We start from the raw sequence: 20,325 nt of genomic DNA on the forward strand, positions 1-20,325 counted from the left end.
CATTTAAAAGTTCGTTTAATAAAAATGTAAAACAATTGTAAATGGTCATCAATTTATAAAGTGGTAAAAAAAAAGTTTTAAAATATTAACCATACATATTCAGTCTAAAAAAGTGACATAATTTGTTCAATTGGTTTAAACTATTGCATTTCACACTCTGTTGTTAATGTTTGCGAATAAGACGAATAAGTTGCCAGGCAACAAGATGATGCCCCCCTCCAGGATTTGATGTGGAAGGATGAGTCACCATTGATGAACCAATCAAGAGATCAAACCAAAACACTTTCTGTCTGATCCCTTCAAGCAGGAATGGATTACTGACCGGGCCCTTTGGAGATACCTGGCCCCTGGGACTTTACATAATCCGGTCAAAAAAACCCTGTTCTTTACAGTAGAAATTCTTACTCACAAATAAAGTGAAAGAAATTTACTTTAAGCCTATACATATTTTCTATCCTGTTATATTATGGGATGTATGCTTTCTCTTTTGTATGTTACCATTCTCTGCAAAACACCAAACACGTTATATGTAACAACAAAAAAAGTACCCCGAAATGGTTCTTCTTTTTAACCTTTTTTAATTAAATTAAATTGTCTGCCATTCATGTCTTTTACAAAGAGCAATATGTTTTGGTCATTGATATTATGCTTTTTAGTATTAAATAAAATACTTAGTGAGCTTGTAAAAAACTTTTTTTGTCAAGTAGGCCTACTGTTTTTTTGGGTTTTTTTTTTTTGTATCTTCAAATTTGACTTGGTGACTTTGACTTTTTATACATAAAATACATGCATAAAGCACAATACTTACACACTTTTGGGAAACGACTTGATCAGTCGTTTTTCTGGTATTTGCATACAACAGCAAGTCTACAAATTCTACATATAAGGGATATTCAGTGAGTCATATGAAGCCTCTGCAGACAATTTCAAACACATCTCACTGATAATGTTTAGAGAAGCAAATGTTTTTCATCTCTAAATCTCAACTGTGTTGCCTTTTAGCACCTTTACAAGTGCATCCATTGTCTTCCAGTTTCTGTTTGATTTCAAGCCCACCCTGGGTGTTTGTGTGGAAACATTTGGTTACCTAACTTCCCCTTGTCTTTACATAAAAAGGATCCTCCCCAGATCCAGATCACCAACTTATTTATCTTTGTTCCTCAGTGGTGGAATCGACTCCCAACACCTGTTAGAACTGTGGACACACTCCAGACATATGGGTTTATATTGTAAGCTTGTGAAGCTGTATCTACCATGAGGAATCAGACACAGTCAAACGCAGAAGATATTTTGAAGAATGTCAGTAACCAAACAGTTGATGGGCCCCATTCCATATATTTTCTTTCATACAGTCAATGGGGCCCAACAACTGTTTGGTTACTGACCTTCTTCAAAATATCTTCGGTGTTTAGCAGAAGAAAGAAATGCATACAGGTTTGGAACAACTTGAGGGTGAGGAAATTATGACAGAATTGTCATTTTTGGGTCAACTATCTCTTTGACAAAAAATGTAACAAAAAAAGTGTTGACAAAAAATTTAGTTTTGTATTCATATATATATATATATATATATATATATATATATATTGGGTCAATGGAGCTAACACAGATTTCACTTTACAGAGGAAAATATAAAACAGAACATGATTGGTATTCTTCTGACCTATGATTCTGACAAGTCCCGCCCTTGACCTGATACTTGTTTGCTTTCGTTGCCACGGCTATATGAACGACTTCTTAACTGTCTAATCACGAACGACTTGAATGCCATTCTGACCAATCCGATTGGTTAAAGGGTGGAGTCTTGACGCGCTAGAGGCGGGACTTGTCGGAGCCTCCATCACTTCCTGTGCCGCATCCTGTAAAGATCTACGCTTCCTTCTGGAGTTCAATACGCACAGTGCACCCGGCACGTCACTAAAGCAACTTCTGCAAATATATATATCACACTATTTATTTGTTTACCAAGTGTGAATTCAGCAGCTCGTAATGGAGACATTTGGGAACTCGAGTAATAAGAAGCAGAAACTGAGTAACGCCCCCGAGAGTTGGGTGAGTATCACGGTAGCGGCTGTAAATTGGATACATTGCATTGCTAATATAGTTACAGTTACAGTACCACACCTCGTGCTGTGAATAATGGTGTTTGTTTATGATGCATCTGACCCACACAGTATTTGAATTCATAATAAACGAAATCCAGAATAATCGTTCTCGTCATGGAGGTCCTCGGCTTTGATAAGTGAATGCATAACATTAATCCTTTTATTTGTGCATATTGTATGTCAACTAACAGCATTTCTGGCATCACAAGCACGGGTATCATCACTTTTTGGACATGTAACGTTACTATAATATTAACATGGCTTCTTGGACATGCAAATACCATGGTACAATTATATGGAAATAATTCAGTACAACGTTATATAGCCTATAAATATGTTATAGTATTTTTGAATGTTGAATTTTTTGCATTATAGACCTGTGCAATTATTTATACAATATTGTGCAATAGCCTCTTTATAAATATCATCAATCATCAGTAAAAAAATACCCTGTTTTTTGGGCAACTTCAAATTATTTATATATCTGATACAGCCAATGTCTTTCTTGAAGTGCCTCACTTCAGTCAATCAAACAGGAGGCCTTTGTCAAAGAAATTAAATGAATCTGAATCTGCAATTTGTGCAGGGGATGCAAAGAGCCACCAATGTGACATACCAAGCCCATCATGTGAGCAGAAACAAGCGTGGGCAAGTAGTCGGCACTAGGGGAGGATTTCGAGGATGCACGGTGTGGCTTACAGGTAGAACATGAATGACGTGATTTAATCTTCATGGTTGTGTGTGTCCAAAATGTTCAGTAAATATGAAGACCGCTCTGTTGTGCATCCTCAGGTTTGTCTGGTGCAGGTAAAACGACGGTCAGCATGGCTCTGGAGGAGTATTTGGTGTGTCATGGCATCCCCTGCTACACTATGGATGGAGATAACATCAGGCAGGGCCTCAATAAGAACCTGGGCTTCAGCCCTGAGGACCGCGAGGAGAACATTCGCCGTATCGCGGAAGTGGCAAAACTCTTTGCTGACGCGGGGCTCGTGTGTATCGCCAGCTTCATTTCCCCATACAGCAGGGTGAGTAACATGGGGAGCTGTGTGTATAAGGCTTCTTAACCATGTAAAGTTGGTTAAGAAGTCTTATCAAAAGTATATCAAATAATTGGAATATCTGTTTATGGAACCTGTTTTGTGTCATATTTGATACATCAGGCTTCTTTTATGAACCATTTAATTTGAAGTAGTGAGAATGTGGAGCTCATAGATATGGAGGAAAAAATATACATTTTTCAAACTGAGAAAAAATATACAATTTGGTGCAAATTTTGTTATTTACGTAGCTTTAATTTAATGTAAATCAATGAAATTTTTTTATTGCTGCATGACAACATGAAATGCATATAAATATCAGTTGTCGCTCAATATCTTCCAGTGTATCCCAGGAGGATTATATTTAAATTCTTAGTTTTAAGTAGGGCCGTCAAACGATTAATCGCATCCAAAATAAAATTTTGTGTCTACATAATATATGTGGGTCCACTGTGTATAATTATTTTGTATATATATATATAAATAAACACACATGCATGTATATTTAAGAAAAAAATATAATTTTTTATATAAAATATGTATATATAATATAAATTATATATAAATCTATATACAGTATATACATGAAAATGTTTATATATATATATATATATATATATATATATATATATATAAAATAATTATACATAGTGCATCCACATATATTATGTAAACACAAACTTTTATTTTGGATGCGATTAATCGTTTGACAGCCCTAGTTTTAAGATAAAAAAATCTGTAGTTGATATAGCAGGTGGTGAAATATATAATGTAATGCAATAATTTTGAAACCAACAAAAATAAACAAACAAATTCCTCAATAGCCTGTTGTATCAAATCTGATACATTTTAACATGAGTTTTCAAAAAAATTATGTATTGATGTGATCAAGTAAACCAAAGTAGCTTTAGTTCAGTGAATGTTATTCTTGATAGGAAAGTTATTCTTATGTTTACTCTATATAGTCATTAAAGATAAAAAATATGAACTATGAATAGGACAGGAGGCATGTAGTGGATTGTGTGCAATCTAAAACAACTGGTTTTACAGCAAAGTTTTGGTCATTTAGAGGCATAAGAAATGAGATATTTTAGGGCTAAAACATTTGATTAATATTGGTTTGGCCCCAGGACCGCCTGAATGCCAGGAAGATCCATGAAGCAGCTGGTCTTCCGTTCTTTGAGGTGTTTATAGACGCTCCTCTGGATGTGTGTGAGCAGAGAGATGTGAAGGGGCTCTATAAGAGGGCAAGAGCTGGAGAAATCAGAGGTAAGACAATCATGTCAAATCAATTTAGTTTTTTTTTGTAGTCTGCTGCAAATATCCTCATGAAATACAAAGATTACTATTCAGATTCAAACTGCACATTTAAATTTCGTTTGGACTTCATCTCAGTTGCTGTCAGTGTCTATTGAATGTAACTTTTGTCTGTTTGCATCTATGAGATGTAAAGGTGTGATCCCTGAATGCAAATTCCCATTGTTAGCACGTTTCCCATGTTTCCATGTAAAAGGGGTTCTGTCTATATAATGAAGTGCAGCAATTTAAATAAAATCAATGTTTTAAACCTAAATGGATTTGTGTGCTGCTGTCAACAAACTCAAAGCATCCTCTTCAGTTCTGCAAAGATCTTGCAAACCTGATTGTGCAGAAATATGTGAAATGATCGAGTTAGACAAGACAAGGGCCCTGGGATGTTCGGAGGCACTGAAGGAGGATGAAACATTTTGTCTGAGAAGAAAAAAGCGTTTAATGGATTGCACTTTTGCACTACTGCACTTTTTGGTGCGCAGCCATTAATGCTTCATCTTGAGAAACACAACTGTGATATCTAGTGTGTCTTTTTAAGAGTAAGTTAAAGGTTTTTGAGGTCACACAACTTTTTGAGCAAACAAGAGGTGATTCATTTCCTGAAGATTAGAGACACTGAAGAGCGACACAGGAAACGACACTCAAACATTACTCGCATTAATCTGAAAGTTGCTTACATCTTGTGATGGGAATGAGTGATGTTTAAACAGGAAGTGACTTATTCACATGATACATGCACAGTACATTTGAGCTGATTTATACGCTGGAGGAAAAATGCTAAATCCTTGTAGCATTACTAAGGACTTTGTCCCGTTTAGTGAAAAACTGCTTTCAAGAAGTGCATCCCAAGCATGTCTGTTTCTGCTGATGAATGGATTGACGTTTTCAAATAACCGGCTACTCTTGTTGTCCTCAGGGTTCACAGGAATAGACTCTGAGTACGAGAAGCCCGAGGCCCCTGAACTGGTACTAAAGACCGATTCTTGCAGTGTGAACGAGTGCATCCAGCAGCTCCTGGACCTCCTGCAGGAGAGGGTAAAACTGAATTCTGTTTGAAACTCTATTTGAGAGTGTGTAATCTAAATTTCTGATTGTTGCAAGTGGTAAAACATCTCTTGCTACTGAAGTTTTTCGCATTTACATGCACATACTGGTATAAATTGGAATATGGCAATATTACGATTATTATCAAGTCATGTAACTGCCATAGTCTGATTGGCTGATTGAGTTTTTGCTACCCCTGGAATATGCCTGTTTTATTCGGAAATCTTAACCCCTTCAAGTAAAGCTTTACCAAAAAAAAAGACACCTTTATATGCAAACCACCATTTAATTTTGCATCTGATGACCCCTTTAACATCTTATCTAGATGCTTTCGTCATACTTTGATATAATTGACATTAATGTCTCTGTGATAATGTCTTCACCTTCTGTAGGACATCGTGCCTGTGGACGCGTCCTATGAGGTCAAGGAGCTCTACGTGCCTGAGAACAAGCTGGACTTGGCCAAGGCTGATGCAGAGACTCTTCCAGCAGTGGAGATCACCAAGGTACCACTCCTCGACTGTCACTCAAATTCAGCCTTCTTCAGATGGCCTTTTGACTTGGTTATCTGACCTATATTGGTTTTTAAACACGTGCTGTTTAAAAGCTAAAGTGTGTGGTCTGTTGGTGGGTTAGGTGGACATGCAGTGGGTTCAGGTGCTGGCTGAGGGCTGGGCTACTCCTCTGAACGGCTTCATGAGGGAGAGAGAGTTCCTGCAGTGTCTTCACTTCAACTGTCTGCTCGATGGTAAACGCTTAATCTCGTGGCATACTTTTAGGCTTGGATTTCTTTTTTATGTGCTGTGTTTTCTGAATGCAACACCAGATGGCGACATTAGACAGTGCGATGGACTTTTTCCTACTGGCCGCTATTACATTCAGAAAAGTGATTTTGTCAATAATTTCCCCAAATCCTTTTTTTGTCATCCAGATTTAATTGACAATTAGTAAATCATGATGAATCATCATCACATTTCATAACCAATAAGACTTTGAAACACCAAAATTTTGATATTTTTAATGAAACCACGATTGATATGAACATATTTTTGGATATTTTTGAAGTTTTGGTTACTTGGACTTTTCAATGGAAACTCCAGTTGCACTTTATTTTACAGTATGTGCACTTATGTGTACTTACAGTACTGGTTAATATAAAGTAACTACATGGGTTACGGTTAGGTTTAGGGGTAGGTTCAGGCTAAGTACCTGGTTATTACCTATTTACTATAATAATTATGTACATGGGGAACAGGACTGTAAAATAAGAATAAAGTGCTACTGAAACTTCTCAGGAAACGTATAGATTTGTGATAATAATGACAGGATTTTGATTTGTGGGTGAACTATGATGGACCACCTACATAAGATGAACAAGCTATTACCAATAATCTAATATTTCAGTGTTTCCGGGTCTCAGAATGGGTGGCCTATCACAAAATAAATTGAATTTAAGTGAGGGAATCTTAAAGCTTTGCTACTGTGGATTTGAAATGACAATTAGTGGTAGAAATAAAAGAGTCATTATCATTTTAATGGAGGGATTTTGGTTTAGGTTGATCACTTGCTTTCAAGGAAATTTGGGCTTTTCAGAAACGGGATTGTCTGAAATAAAAAGTCGTCATCCTTTCGATTACGAGAGCAAAAATGTGTGAATGGCTTTTTAAACCACGATGTGTTGCTCGCATTTATAAAACTGTTGAATTACAGCAATTTCCCACATCATGCTTGAGTTTCCAAAAAGTGTCAATTTAGTTTTACGACCTTGTAATGCTCTGCCGAGTGTTGCCTCGCCTACTATTCAAATTTATGTTTATAGTATGCATTGACACTCACGCACCTATTGAGATAAAAAATGGGCCTAGTAGATGTTTGACTTCGGATGTGACAGAAATACGGCCAGAGAAAGGCGTTAGTGGTTCATGCATTACATCATCAGCGTCATTAGATTTGATTACTGTACATCACACCTTGTGTTATTATTATTTTATCCTTACAATACGCCCAATTGGACTCTTGTTGGACCAGACTGGCGTCTTTATGAACGCAGTGCATCTCACTGCCTGATACTAGTTTAATTTGGATTGAGCTGAAATGGGACACTCAAAGGGCTTGTTCTTATGGAAAACAGCTGTTTCTGCCATGATGTCGGTGTGTTATATTCTGAAAATGGATTTAAAAGCTTCCCGCTCATATTGCTTTAATCAAGGTGTAGGACCGACCTCTTACTTTCTTAGAAAACTCGCCACATTGACATTCCCTTATCTCGCCTCATAGATCCTTAACTGTTCCCCTTTAGCCCTTTCAAAGCTGTCAATTTCTCAAAGTCTCGGGTTGTTTGATGTATGTGCCGTGCGTCTGACCTCTGTTCGTAGGCGGGGTTATTAACCTGTCGGTGTCTGTGGTCCTCCCCGTCTCGAGCTCCGACAAAGAGCGCCTGGACGGCAGCACTGCGTTCGCGCTGGCCTACGGTGGACGGAGAGTCGCCATCCTGCGAAACCCAGAGTTCTACGAGCACCGCAAGGAGGAGCGTTGTTCCAGGCAGTGGGGCACCACATGCAAGGATCATCCATACATCAAGGTCAGAGGTCAAATATGGGCAAAAACCTGCATGTTTAATAGATTATGAACACTGTGTCCTAACTAGGCAGTGTGTCCGGCATCAAGAAAACATAAGATCTGCGTGACCCAACACAGTACATTTACATTTATTCATTTAGCTGACGCTTTTATCCAATTGCTATATATGTCAGAGGTCACACACTTCTGGAGCAACTAGGGGTTAAGTGTCTTGCTCAGGGACACATTGGTGTCTCACAGTGGATTCGAACCTGGGTCTCTCACACCAAAGGCATGTGTCTTGTCCACTTATTCTTTGTTCACACTACGTTGCAGTTACTGTAATTACTCGATCAGCCTCAGAGCTGTTCACATCTATGGAATTATGCTTTTCTATGGCAACACTGTTAAAGGGATACTCCACTTTTTTTGGAAATAGTTTTTTTTAACTCCCCCAGAGTTAAACAGTCGAGTTTTACCGTTTTCAAATCAATTCAGCTGAACTTCTGATATTAAGAAGAATATCAGTAACCAGACAGTTTCTGGTCTCATTGACTTCCATAGTAGGAAATATACTATGGAAGTCAATGAGACCAGAAACTGTCTGGTTACTGATCAGAAAATCGGCTGAATGGATTTGAAAATGGTAAAACTCAACTGGAGTGGTAAAATGAGCCCATTTCCGAAAAAAGTGGAGTGTCCCTTTAACGCCAAAATGAATCTGTGTAACTTGATTAATCGGTAGACAAAACCACAATACAACACATTATGCAAATGGCTCATTGATTCATTTATAGTTCATTTAGCAGGACTGGGACATGGGATGGTTATTCCAACTCTTCTAGAAACGTTAAAATTCATTGTATGTCTGTCGTTTTGTTTTCAAATCGATCTTTTATTGTTAATAAATTAACAAAAGTATAGAAATTTTTAATTTTTTGACAATATAACTTTGACAAAGCCACTGCCATTTTGAGTTTCTGCATGATGTTGGAGCGCTCAGAATATTCAGTTTACAAGTAATTGTTACAAATGACCAAAGCAGATCATACGCAATTTCAAGTTCTACGAGGACGTGAGTGCATTTTATAAGTCGGAATCTCGTAATTATGTTAATTCCAACATGGTGTGAAAATGAATGCATTTATACAAACTATCAGGAGCTTGATTTTGGACCAATGAGATTTCTTATCTTATGTAAGCAGTTGGAAAGGATTAACATTGCCCTGGATCTCATTTTTGTTGTCAGCTCCCTCCCTTTCTTTATTTTCTGACTCACGAACCACCTGGAAAGTCCCGATTATAAACCTGTTGTGAATGAGAGCACTGTTTAGACTACATACATGTTAATGTGAAATCAGAATCACAGTGATTCAGCACCATGATCCATTAACGCATCACTTTTCACCTGTCTGGCACCAGGAACACATTGTCCGATGGTACAAGTGCAGAATTGTTGCTTCGTTGCTATTTATGAATGTTCATGAGCAAATATAATAGCCTTTTCTTGGGTTCAGAACTACATTTGATCATAAACTCACCCCAAACTGTTGCTCTACAGAAATTATAGCTCAAGACTAAAGTATCCTCCTTATTAGGTATTGAAAAATGGTCATTTTAGAAGGGACTTGATATTTAGAGACCAGTTTTTTGCTGTACATTTTTCTTTCTTTCTGCAATTATATTTAAAAGAGGAGATTTTCCGCTTAAATTAGTAGTTCACTTTTAAAAAAACTCCATCATCCAAGATGTCCATGTCTTTCTTTCTTCAGTCGAAAAGAAATTAAGGTGTTTGATGAAAACATTCCAGGATTTTCTCCATATAATGGACTTCAATGGGAACCAAACGGTTCAAGGTTCCAAATGAGAGTTTCAGTGCAGCTTCAAAGGGCTTTAAACGACACCAGACGATGAATAAGGGTCTTATCTAGCGAAACGATCGGCCATTTAAAAAAAAATAAAAAAGTTTAAGTTCTATAAGCACAAATTTTCGCCTTGCTCTGTTCTTTGATGAGCGTTCATGACTCTCCTGTTCGAACTCGTTTATCAAAATGAACAAATCTTTTTTCGAGTCACGACTCGAAGGGTCCTAGATAAGACCCTTGTTCATCATCTGGTGTCGTTTAAAGCCCTTTGAAGCTGCACTGAAACTCTCATTTGGACCATTGAAGTCCATTATATGGAGAAAAATCCTGGAACGTTTTCATCAAAAACCTTAATTTCTTTTCGACTGAAGAAAGAAAGACGTGGACATCTTGGATGACATGGGGGTGAGTAAATTATCAGCAAGAGTTTTTTTTAAAGTGAACTACTCCTTTAAGTCGCATTTTTGAAGGTAAAGTCATGGATATCTAGTCAGAAACAGCTGACCTGATGCTTTAATAGGCCCCTGTGCGGTCTCATTGCCAAGCTTTCCTTGGACTGCACTTTGACAGAAGACAGAGCCATGATGCCCTCTCACTAGGTCTGTGGAAACAGGGTCTCTCTCTCTTTCTCTCTCTCTCATATCTTTGTTCAGTCCTTGCTATAGTAATCTCTTTATTCCTTGACCTCCTTCATTTCACACATGTGTTTTAGTTGGATTTCTCGCCCTGCGTTCTATCCTAACAGTGTTTAGGCAAGTGGCGCTCTCCTCCCCTCCTTTCCCCTCACCTTCCTCTTACAAATCTCGCAGAGTAAATACTGAACAATTGTTTCCATCTGTAAGTAGGGATTGTGGGCTTAGGTGGACTTTAATGGCTCCGCTCTGCTCCAGCTCGCACTAATGGGCGCCAAAGGAGAGCTTTCGGACTCTGGAATGGCCCCGTCTGTCTGCTCGCCTACGGTCACAAATAAACCCATCTCCAGACCCAAGAAAGAAATTGCACACATTGAAGTTTCTAGCAATCAGCTTTCGTTTTATTTACAGTGTTCTGTCGCTCAATGGCATTCTCGTAATAAAGTTTAGATTTACCGCAGTCCATAAACAAGCCAAACAAAAAAAATTATTGATTATTAAATTATATATATATGTATATTGTACATATATCCTCTTGAATATGCTGTTTTTAAAGTTACATTTACAGTTTTACTTTTAAAATCGTTTTAATAAAATTATTGTAATATTGACTAATAGTGTATTTAATTTATTTATATATATTTTTTACATTTTTATATATTTTATAATCTTTTAAAATGCTAATCATTAAATAATACTTGATGTAGACATGCCTAAATTCATGTGCTTTATTTAAAAAATTTTTTTTTATAGCATATAAGTTAAATGTATCGTCCAGAATTGTATTATTGTTGCATCCCTAGAAAATATCTTGCGAATTCCATATCTTATTGAAATGATTGCAGTTTCTTCCATAAGTTCAGTCAAGGCTCGAGCTGGAACTACCGTCATGCCTGTTTTCATTTTACATGATCATTAATATCACTTACGCTGAAACCCCCCCCTAAACAAATGAGTCTGAACATCTGTTTGATTAATATTGTTCCAGAGTGCCCAAAATGTGAAAATTTGCTCTTATGAATGTGGAATATGTGATTATAAGTTCACAGAATAGTTCATCTCATTACTTCACTATGTCTGGTTTGTATGTTAAACTCCGTCTGGTGAAGCACGTCAATCAGTGGGGCTGTAAAACCGGCCTCCATTACGTGTGGTAAATACTCTTTTCCTGTTTATTTCGGCTGTCAGTCTGACAGCTGAGTCCACATTGTGAGATTTGAGATGGGGGGGGATGTTAACCAGACTTGAGAGCATTAACTTAATTACATTATCTATGTTTTTTCTCCTCATTGACAGGGGTGCAGTGCTCAACCAATGCTCAGTTATTTTCTATGACAGCTAATAGAGTTGATTTACTGTATAGATGTGATGTAGTGCCAACAGATCGCTCACTGAGTTTTTCCACTGCAACGTAAATTAAATAAACGGCTGCTACTGTTGCGCTATACTGTGGCCAGAAAATGACAGCCGCACATGCATTCAGTCTTCAAATGCAAACGCAATGCAACTTATGACGCATTTTATTAACGTTCACTGCTTTCAGGCCTCTCCAGGATTGCTTAATATGATCACATACTTGCACATAAAGTTCTCAAGCCACCAGTGATGCTGTCAAGTCAAATCAATAGATCTTAAGTAAGTCTTGTGAAATGGCATTCTCCATCCTAGCGGCCCCGAATCTGCTGCAAGCTGTGATATCCTCAGCATACTTTACTGGTTCTTAACCCTGGCCAAGTTAGCGGCTCAGCCAATGACCTCCTGAAGGTAAAATATAAGTAAAAGCAGCCAAGAGTTCTAGTCTGATTTGATATGCTAGTCTTGTTTTTAAAAATGAATGTTAAGAAATTCAAGCGAGTCCCAAAAGTGGGAATGACTTGGTTTTAGAGCTTTCTAACTAAGATTGTCAAACTTGTGCCTGGAAACAGTTTCCAATTAGTTGCAATTAGCATTTTTGAGGAAGACCTATTTGGGTTTCTCAACTTTTGCAAGGTTCATGACATCAGATCTTTGAAATGAATACAAGAGTTTTGTATATTTTCCTGTTTCAGAACCAGCTGTCCCCAATTTCAAAGAGTTTCTTCTGTGTTAGTGGACATTTTGTGGCCAGAATATGCTACAATGTGGACGTTCGCTATATTAGACCACTTTCTTACCCTAAACCACCATGCTGAGATTTTAAGATGAAATGTTCTTGCATGTATCATTTGGCTTTCAGAACTTGAAGGGATTCTTATGTTCCTCAAACCTCACAAAGAAAGAACGAGAGTGCAATTGGCAGTTTGTCCAACAACATTGTGCAGATGAGGTTGGAAGTTCATTGCTGTTGTTCCTGATGGTCTTTCCTGCGGCAGATGGTGATGGAGAGTGGAGATTGGCTGGTCGGAGGTGATGTCCAGGTGCTTGATCGGATCTACTGGAACGACGGGCTGGATAGTTACAGGCTCACACCAACCGAACTCAAGCAGAAGTTTAAAGAGATGAACGCAGGTATGGAACAACACTCAGTAGTTGCGCCTTTTGAGACAATTTTGACTATTACATTAGTTTTAATGCAAACCACTATTGTTATATATATAATTGCTGCAATAAAACGATATGTATGGCAAGTTAAGAGATATTGAACACGTTTCTCTCATTTTTAGATGCCGTCTTTGCCTTCCAACTGCGGAACCCAGTGCATAATGGCCACGCTTTGCTCATGCAGGACACACAGCGACGTCTAATTGAACGTGGCTACCGCCGACCCGTGCTTCTGCTGCACCCGCTGGGAGGCTGGACCAAAGATGATGACGTACCACTGGCCTGGCGCATGAAACAGCATGCAGCTGTGCTGGAGGAAGGGCTGCTTGATCCCAACTCCACCATAGTGGCCATTTTCCCCTCACCGATGATGTACGCCGGCCCCACAGAGGTTAGTGTGGAAAGAAAAGGGACCAAGAAAAGACCCCTGAGGCTTACCATTACAATAATAATATGCGGTCAGTTGGTCATTATATAATTTTTTTCAGTTTTTGTGCTTCGAATGGGAACTCTTGATCATCTAGTCATCTTTTGAAGATTTTATGTTCACTATATACAGTATATTACTATATACTAAAATCCCCCAAGACCATTTTTTTTGCACTTGGTAGCTACTCGTTTTGAGACGCCAGATTCAATTTAGCCTTTGAGATCTTCCTCAATGTGTAAATCCCCAAGTCATTCAATCAATCAATCAACGTTTATTTCTATAGCGCTTTACACAACCGTCAGGTATTCAAAGTGCTTCACATCATAAAAAATAATAAAAAATATAATTTTTTATAATATTTTTAAGTATCCCATAAAACTCTATTAAATGTGCTTTTTGCTGAGAACGATAATTAAAATAGCGTTTGCAGTCAAGGAACTGTTGTATGGAAAGTTAGCGGTGAGGAAACTTGCGCAGGGCACATTCCTCCTTGAGTACACTGGATTGGTGATCCGTTCCACCTAACCTGTGCTGGAGGCTGAAGACAACAGGGACAGACTCTTCTTGTGGGCATCACGCATCTCTGGACTTTCCTGTAGGAATTGATTTGTGTCTCCTGAAGTGGCTCTTAACAGAACCAAAGTGTTTAGAGGACAGTGGTGTCCCTCTATGATCCATTTGTGTACACACACACACACAACAAGGACAAACAGGGAGCTTTCTTCTAAAAAAAATGTTTCTGGTGTAGTGTTCCATGGCTATTTTGAAGTCTGTTGTTCTTTAATCATGTGGCCAGGGACATTAAACATTTTATTGGGAGCAGACAGAGTCTGTAAGACTAAAGCAGCCCACAGGAAGCAGTCGTTCACCTCATTGAGTTATGAGAAGGAAGTAAGGGACATGCTGACTCCACAGAAAAGAATTAGCTTAGGTAGTGTAGGCCAATTCTAATCATGTGTCCATCCAAAATATGTTTTCACTTATTTCAAAATGATGCGTTTTGACATATTGTCCCTATTGCCGTGTCATTGAACAAAATTCCCATTTGTTTTACATTGTTATTGTACGCACAAATTTAAGTAGGACTGTTCATCAAAAAAATGAAATCTGTCATCATTTACTTATGTTGTGCCAAACCTTTTTTTTCTTTCATTAACAACACAATTGTTGTTCAGCACCGATTTTTTTCTTTTTCTTTTGCTATCTGTTTGACTTTAAAATTTCTAAAAACATACAGCAGTTTTGTCTGAGTAAAAGATAAGAATGTCATGGGCACTCTCAAATCTCATTCGCATGCTTTTGGTTGCGAGACATGCGAGAACCAATTGACGTCAAAACTGTTTTATTCATATTCAAATGTACGCATATGTGAATGACATTTGAGAGCTAAGATTTCAAGTGAATTATACTTCAAATTTTGGCCTAACATAAATATTTTATGGTTTCAGAAAACTTGGAATATGGTGTACAAATTGTATGCAGTCCTCATTCACTTTCATTCATTTTTCACACTACTCTTTTTCCAGACATTCTCACTTAATTTGTGTTCCACAGAATGAAGAACGTGAACTGTTTGAACTAACACTCTAATTGATTAGCTTTAAAGAGAAAATATAATAACTTTGAACCGTTTCCAACAGGTCCAGTGGCACTGCAGGGCACGAATGGTGGCCGGGGCCAACTTTTACATAGTGGGCCGTGACCCTGCAGGAATGCCTCATCCGGACACAGGTAAAGATCTCTACGAGCCCTCCCACGGAGCTAAAGTTCTCACCATGGCCCCTGGACTCATATCGCTGGAAATCGTGCCTTTCAAAGTGGCAGCCTACAATAAAGTCAAGAAGGCCATGGATTTTTATGACCCCAAAAAGTAAGTTTGTGTATTTTTCCCCATTTAATTTCTCTTCCTTTTTTTAAACTCAAAGTAACTACGATAAGATAAGATAAGAAAAACTGTATTGCCCGTCACAAGTGACGGAAATTTGTCTTTGACAAGACCGACTCGGATAACATAAAAACACATACCAAAACATGGATACACTCAAGACAATTTAGCCACATTAGCTGTACACACTTGTGCAAAATACAAAAATGTGATGTGTTCTATCTATAGTTGTTCAATATAGTAATGGCTGTGAGTAAGTCAAGTGTCTTTATGAGTGTCTCTTGAGTTGAACTTGCCTCCGTATCAGGCTTCCTCGATTCCTAATCGTGTTGCCAAGAATAACAGGACATTTTTTGTTGTTGTGTGCCTTTACCAAATTCTATGGCTTTGCTTCATTCTTTGAAGTCATTTAGAAGTGGAGATCTGCCATTATTCCTCTGGCGCTGTGCAAATTCTGTGGAAGATGACTAACGAAAATCATGCATTTTCGCCGCGTCTCGTCTTGCAATTAATAGCGCCCATCCCGCTATCGAGTTAACAGGCATTTTTAGTCATCCCTGATGAAGACCATGCAGCATGTCAACATGGAGCAAAACTGACAGTACTATGTTGAATGATCTTTATGCAAATGCACGTCCCACACAAAGAGTTTAAAGGAGTATCTAACCAAAAAGAAGGAAAGAAAGAAAATTGTATCAATTACTCACCCTCAGGTCATTCCAAAACCATATGTGGCTATTTTTTTCCCCCTGGAAAATCAACAGCAACAAAAAAGATCAAGCTTTAAATAGATTTAGCATCTGTCAAGCTTCATAAAGGGCATTAAGAAAATGGAAATGTTACTGAATATTCAATTGGAATACTAAAAAAATAATAGCAAATTAACATTTGTAATATTCATTAATCAATATATGGAAAAGAGCAGCTTGTATATTCTGTGAAACGTTCCAAACACGCGTGAAACACAAAAGATGATGACAGCTCTGTTCCTCTGTCTATGTCACGTTCCATTATCATAACTACCTTCATTATGATTAAGTATTGAGATTGCTTACCTTGATATGTCAAGTCAAGTGTCAAGGTGACAGTGGGGCTGGAGGTTGCTGGCATCACTTCCCTCCTCCATCCCAGCAATCGTTTTGGAGGGGGTTGGGGTGGCAGACTCGCACTCCGTCTGAGTTTCAAAGAGCCCCGCTTGGCGCCTTAGTAAATTTATGGCGTTCCGTCTGCTCCTTGAGCAGGGTGTTGGGCCTGGCCAAATTTGAGACGAATATGGATGCTGAGCCTAATTGCCAGCCATCCCCCTTAAAGTCCTCCTCTAAAACGGCTCAAATCAGTCCAAGCTGTTTCTCATTTAAATGCATATTAACGGTTCTCTATGGAGTCAGGGTTTATGTGTTCCACCCCTTCACCCCATTGAAGTGACTACCAGGTGGAATGGTGATAATATTCCATAAACCGTCAGTTGTGGGTCCATCCAGTAGTAGGACGCATCATATTTGCATCTTACTATTGGCTGCTTGCTAGGGAATTGCTTGGCAGGAATTTTGGGTGGTTACTAGGGTGTTGCTAGCCAGTCACTTGGGTGTTCTGGATGCTTGTTAGGGCATAGCTAGGGTGTTTTAGTGTGTTTGGTATGTGGTTTTGTATTCTGAATACTTGCTAAGTTATTGCTGGCCAGTTGCTAGGGTGTTTTTGTGTGGTTACTAAGATGTTTAAATGTTCCTAAAATGGTTGCCAGGGTGTTCTGGATGTTTGCTAGGATTTTGGTTACTGGGATGTTGCTATGAGAACATTACCTTAAAAAAAAAAAAAAAAGAAAACACAAGAGCTGCGTCCGAAATCGAATACTTCCCCACTATATAGACCATTTCAAAAGATGTAAACAACACTGGTCCAGAAGCACTTCCTGTTTCAGTTTTTAACTGTTTTCTTTATTTCACATGTAAAGAAAACATCTTAAAGATGTTTGTTTAACTTTTTGATTCAGTATTAAATGTTCTGTTGGTTGTATTTTATCCCAGCTTTTATGTAGTGTTAAAAAACTGAAACAGGAAGTGCTTCTGGACCAGTGTTGTTTACATCTTGTGAAATGGTCTATAGTATGCGGAGTGGAGTAGTATGTCCGAAATCATATAATTCGAAAAACAGTAGGCGAAACGTTCCCGGATGACCTACTACTTCCGGCGAGATTCTGAAGTGCGCATACGATGGACACTTTACTATCCCATGATGCCACGGGAGAGGAGTTGTTGTCGTTATTTTTGAAAATGGCGGAAACCGGAGACGAGGCTCTTAACGTTAGGAGATAAACACAGACACACATGCGTATCTCTATTGATTCATTCATGTTTATTTATCGATGGTAATATCTCAAGCAAATAAATGGCTTTTTCCTTGCCAAAAATCAACATCTGTCATTGTTCATAGGGGTTGTGTGTGTGTTTTATGAGGTAAAATTTATTAGGTAAATAAATGTTATTTTAAAAATTCCGCAAAAGTTGCGATCTGCGAGCAGATGACCGACGCCTACTCTTGATCGTCGGCTCGGATGACGTAAAAACACAGATGAAATCAGAAAGCAGAACTTAAAACAGCGCGAAGTGGGTGCAGTCTTTGGAATGGGCTCTTTAAATTTTCATTGTTGTGACCGCTTATGTCACGCGACAGTAGTACGTCCGGATTCATTCATACTACCCGTATTTTCACTATATAGAACATACTTTTTAATTTTAACGGTCGCAAAGTACATGCTTATTTAAATATAGTACACGATTTCGGACGCAGCCATGATGTCTTTACCAAAAAATACAGTAACAATTTAAATATTGTGAATTATTACATGTTACAACTCTCTGGAATCCTTGATTCTGATTGGTCAATTGCACCATCCTTGATAACGATAACAACATTAAAAACGGATAACACAGACTCATCCGAGTAACTAAAGTCGGTGCTTTACGCTTGTTAGGAACGGGTTTTCCTCGTGGGAGTTTTGCGTTCGGTGAGCTAATAAAATCATAGTTCTATTCAAAACAATATTTAAGAGTTATTTAATGATGTCATGCGGGCATTGCAGACTGGCTCTCTGTTGAAAAAAAACAACAACTGCTGCCGTTTTGCAACGATTGTTTTGTACACTGTAATAGATAATAAGATAACAAACAGGTACGATTTTTAAACGGTTTCATCTCAAATCAACATCTCTAATCCCCATAATTATTCATGAGGTGAAATGCCATGTAATACATGTCTGTCTAGTTTGAACTTGCCACAAAAAAGTCAAATTATTTACTTCTGTGGCAAGTAGCCGTGTAATAAGTGGGATTGTGTACATTTATCCCTTACTTAATTCAGCTAACTTTTCTATTTGAATATATTTTAAGATGCAAGTTATTCATGTGATGGCTAAGCTGATGACTTTAAAAAATAATATATTTTTGAAAACCGTGATGCTTTTTTTTCAGGATTCTTTGATGAATAGTTGAAAAGTTAGACCTTTTATTAGGGTCAGGGGTTTGTTCAAATGCACTATTAAGCCCATATAAAATGCTTCACATGTCTAGACTGAAAAGCCTTTCTGAATGACAGCGTTGGTTTAATGAGCGTGATTACAGCAGGGAAGGGGCAGTGCAACAGTATACACATTTATAAATGCATTGTGCTGTGTGAAATTGTTTTCATAAGGTCTGCGTCTTAATCTGAAGAACAACTAATCCGTAACAAATAAACCCTATCCCTAGGAGCCATTGAGGATTGTATTTAGACTAGCGTTCGAGTTGTATTCGTGCTGTTGGAGACTGATTAGCTCTATTTATCAGACATTTTGCACACTGTTTATTTTCGAAGCATTTGTTTAAATGAAAACGTGTAGCAGAGAGTTTGGATTTAATGACATTGGTCTGAAAGTTTAGATTTCTGTTTCTTGCTAATTTATTTTTGTCTAGAAGTAAAGCCAGCCTGTTTACCTCGTCGTCTTTGCACCGTTGAAAGGAATTATGTGGATTAAAGAGCCACTTGAGAGAACATATTTTATCATGGAGCTCTTTTCAGAGTACAATACAATACATCGTTCCCGTCAGAGCGAAACGTCCCGAACAAAGGAGCAGTGTACAACACCTAGTTATTATCTCTGACGCAAACCCTGAGATTATGTTTCTTTTTCATTTTCTTATCACATTGGGTACCACACTGTCCCTTTTCTGTGCACATCTTAAAATTCCCTCCGCCGTCTCGTTTTACCCAGACACCAGGACTATGACTTCATCTCAGGAACCCGCATGAGGAGGATGGCTCGCGAGGGCCAGAACCCTCCGGAAGGCTTCATGGCATCCAAAGCCTGGAATGTTCTCAAGGAATACTACCAGTCTTTGGAGAAGGCCTAAGCCGTTTTCCAGGCGCGCCGAGAGAAGTGGAAGCAATTCTGTTGCATGAAAAGGAGGAAGAGGAGGCGATCATGGTTTGTAAAAAAACAAAAAACAAACGTTGGGACCACCCAAAGGACTTCTTGAACTGTTTTGGATGTTGTTCCTCATTAAATCACTGTCGGTTTCATGGTTCTGAGTCTTATGGCAGCATTGAAAATTGTTCATTATGTATCATTATGTTCAGTTTGGAAAAAAAGAAAGAATCCGAATCAGCTTGTGAAAGGTACAATTTTAAATATACAATACTGTAAACAACAACAAAAAAAGTAAATTATTCTATCTATATTCTTGTACTCTCCCTAGATTTCATAATCGCAGTTACAATTGAGTGAAAGACGTCTAATTTGAAAATTGCCCTACTTGCCTTAAAGATCGTAAGCTTTTATTGAAACGGTTACATTTACAGCTTTATTCTGGCTTTAATGCAATTTAAACTCTATCAACAGCATTTATGGCATAATGTCAAGCACGGTGGAAAATCATTTCCTCACGGGGTTTTTAAATGGC

General features: G+C 38.1%; 1 protein-coding gene across 1 annotated transcript; it reads left to right on the top strand.

The window, feature by feature from the left end:
* The first annotated feature begins 1,838 nt into the window (after positions 1-1,838).
* On the top strand, positions 1,839-20,089 carry papss1 (3'-phosphoadenosine 5'-phosphosulfate synthase 1). The gene is made up of 12 exons (XM_039688696.2): positions 1,839-2,052; positions 2,692-2,806; positions 2,898-3,133; positions 4,276-4,414; positions 5,373-5,491; positions 5,893-6,006; positions 6,137-6,248; positions 7,876-8,081; positions 12,908-13,043; positions 13,199-13,467; positions 15,147-15,376; positions 19,638-20,089. The coding sequence occupies exons 1-12, from the start codon at positions 1,990-1,992 to the stop codon at positions 19,774-19,776; spliced, it is 1,878 nt and encodes a 625-aa protein (XP_039544630.2). The 5' UTR covers positions 1,839-1,989; the 3' UTR covers positions 19,777-20,089.
* The last annotated feature ends 236 nt before the right edge of the window (positions 20,090-20,325 follow it).

This window comes from Pimephales promelas, chromosome 6 (genome assembly GCF_988280905.1).
Source record: "Pimephales promelas chromosome 6, fPimPro1.hap1.1, whole genome shotgun sequence".
Lineage (NCBI taxonomy): Eukaryota > Metazoa > Chordata > Actinopteri > Cypriniformes > Leuciscidae > Pimephales > Pimephales promelas.

Coding starts and splice junctions, on each gene's coding strand:
- papss1 (XM_039688696.2), top strand. CDS start 1,990: ATGGAGACATTTGGGAACTCGAGTAATAAGAAGCAGAAACTGAGTAAC. Junction 2,053..2,691: donor GTAACGCCCCCGAGAGTTGG/GTGAGTATCACG, acceptor CAATTTGTGCAG/GGGATGCAAAGAGCCACCAA. Junction 5,492..5,892: donor TGGACCTCCTGCAGGAGAGG/GTAAAACTGAAT, acceptor CACCTTCTGTAG/GACATCGTGCCTGTGGACGC.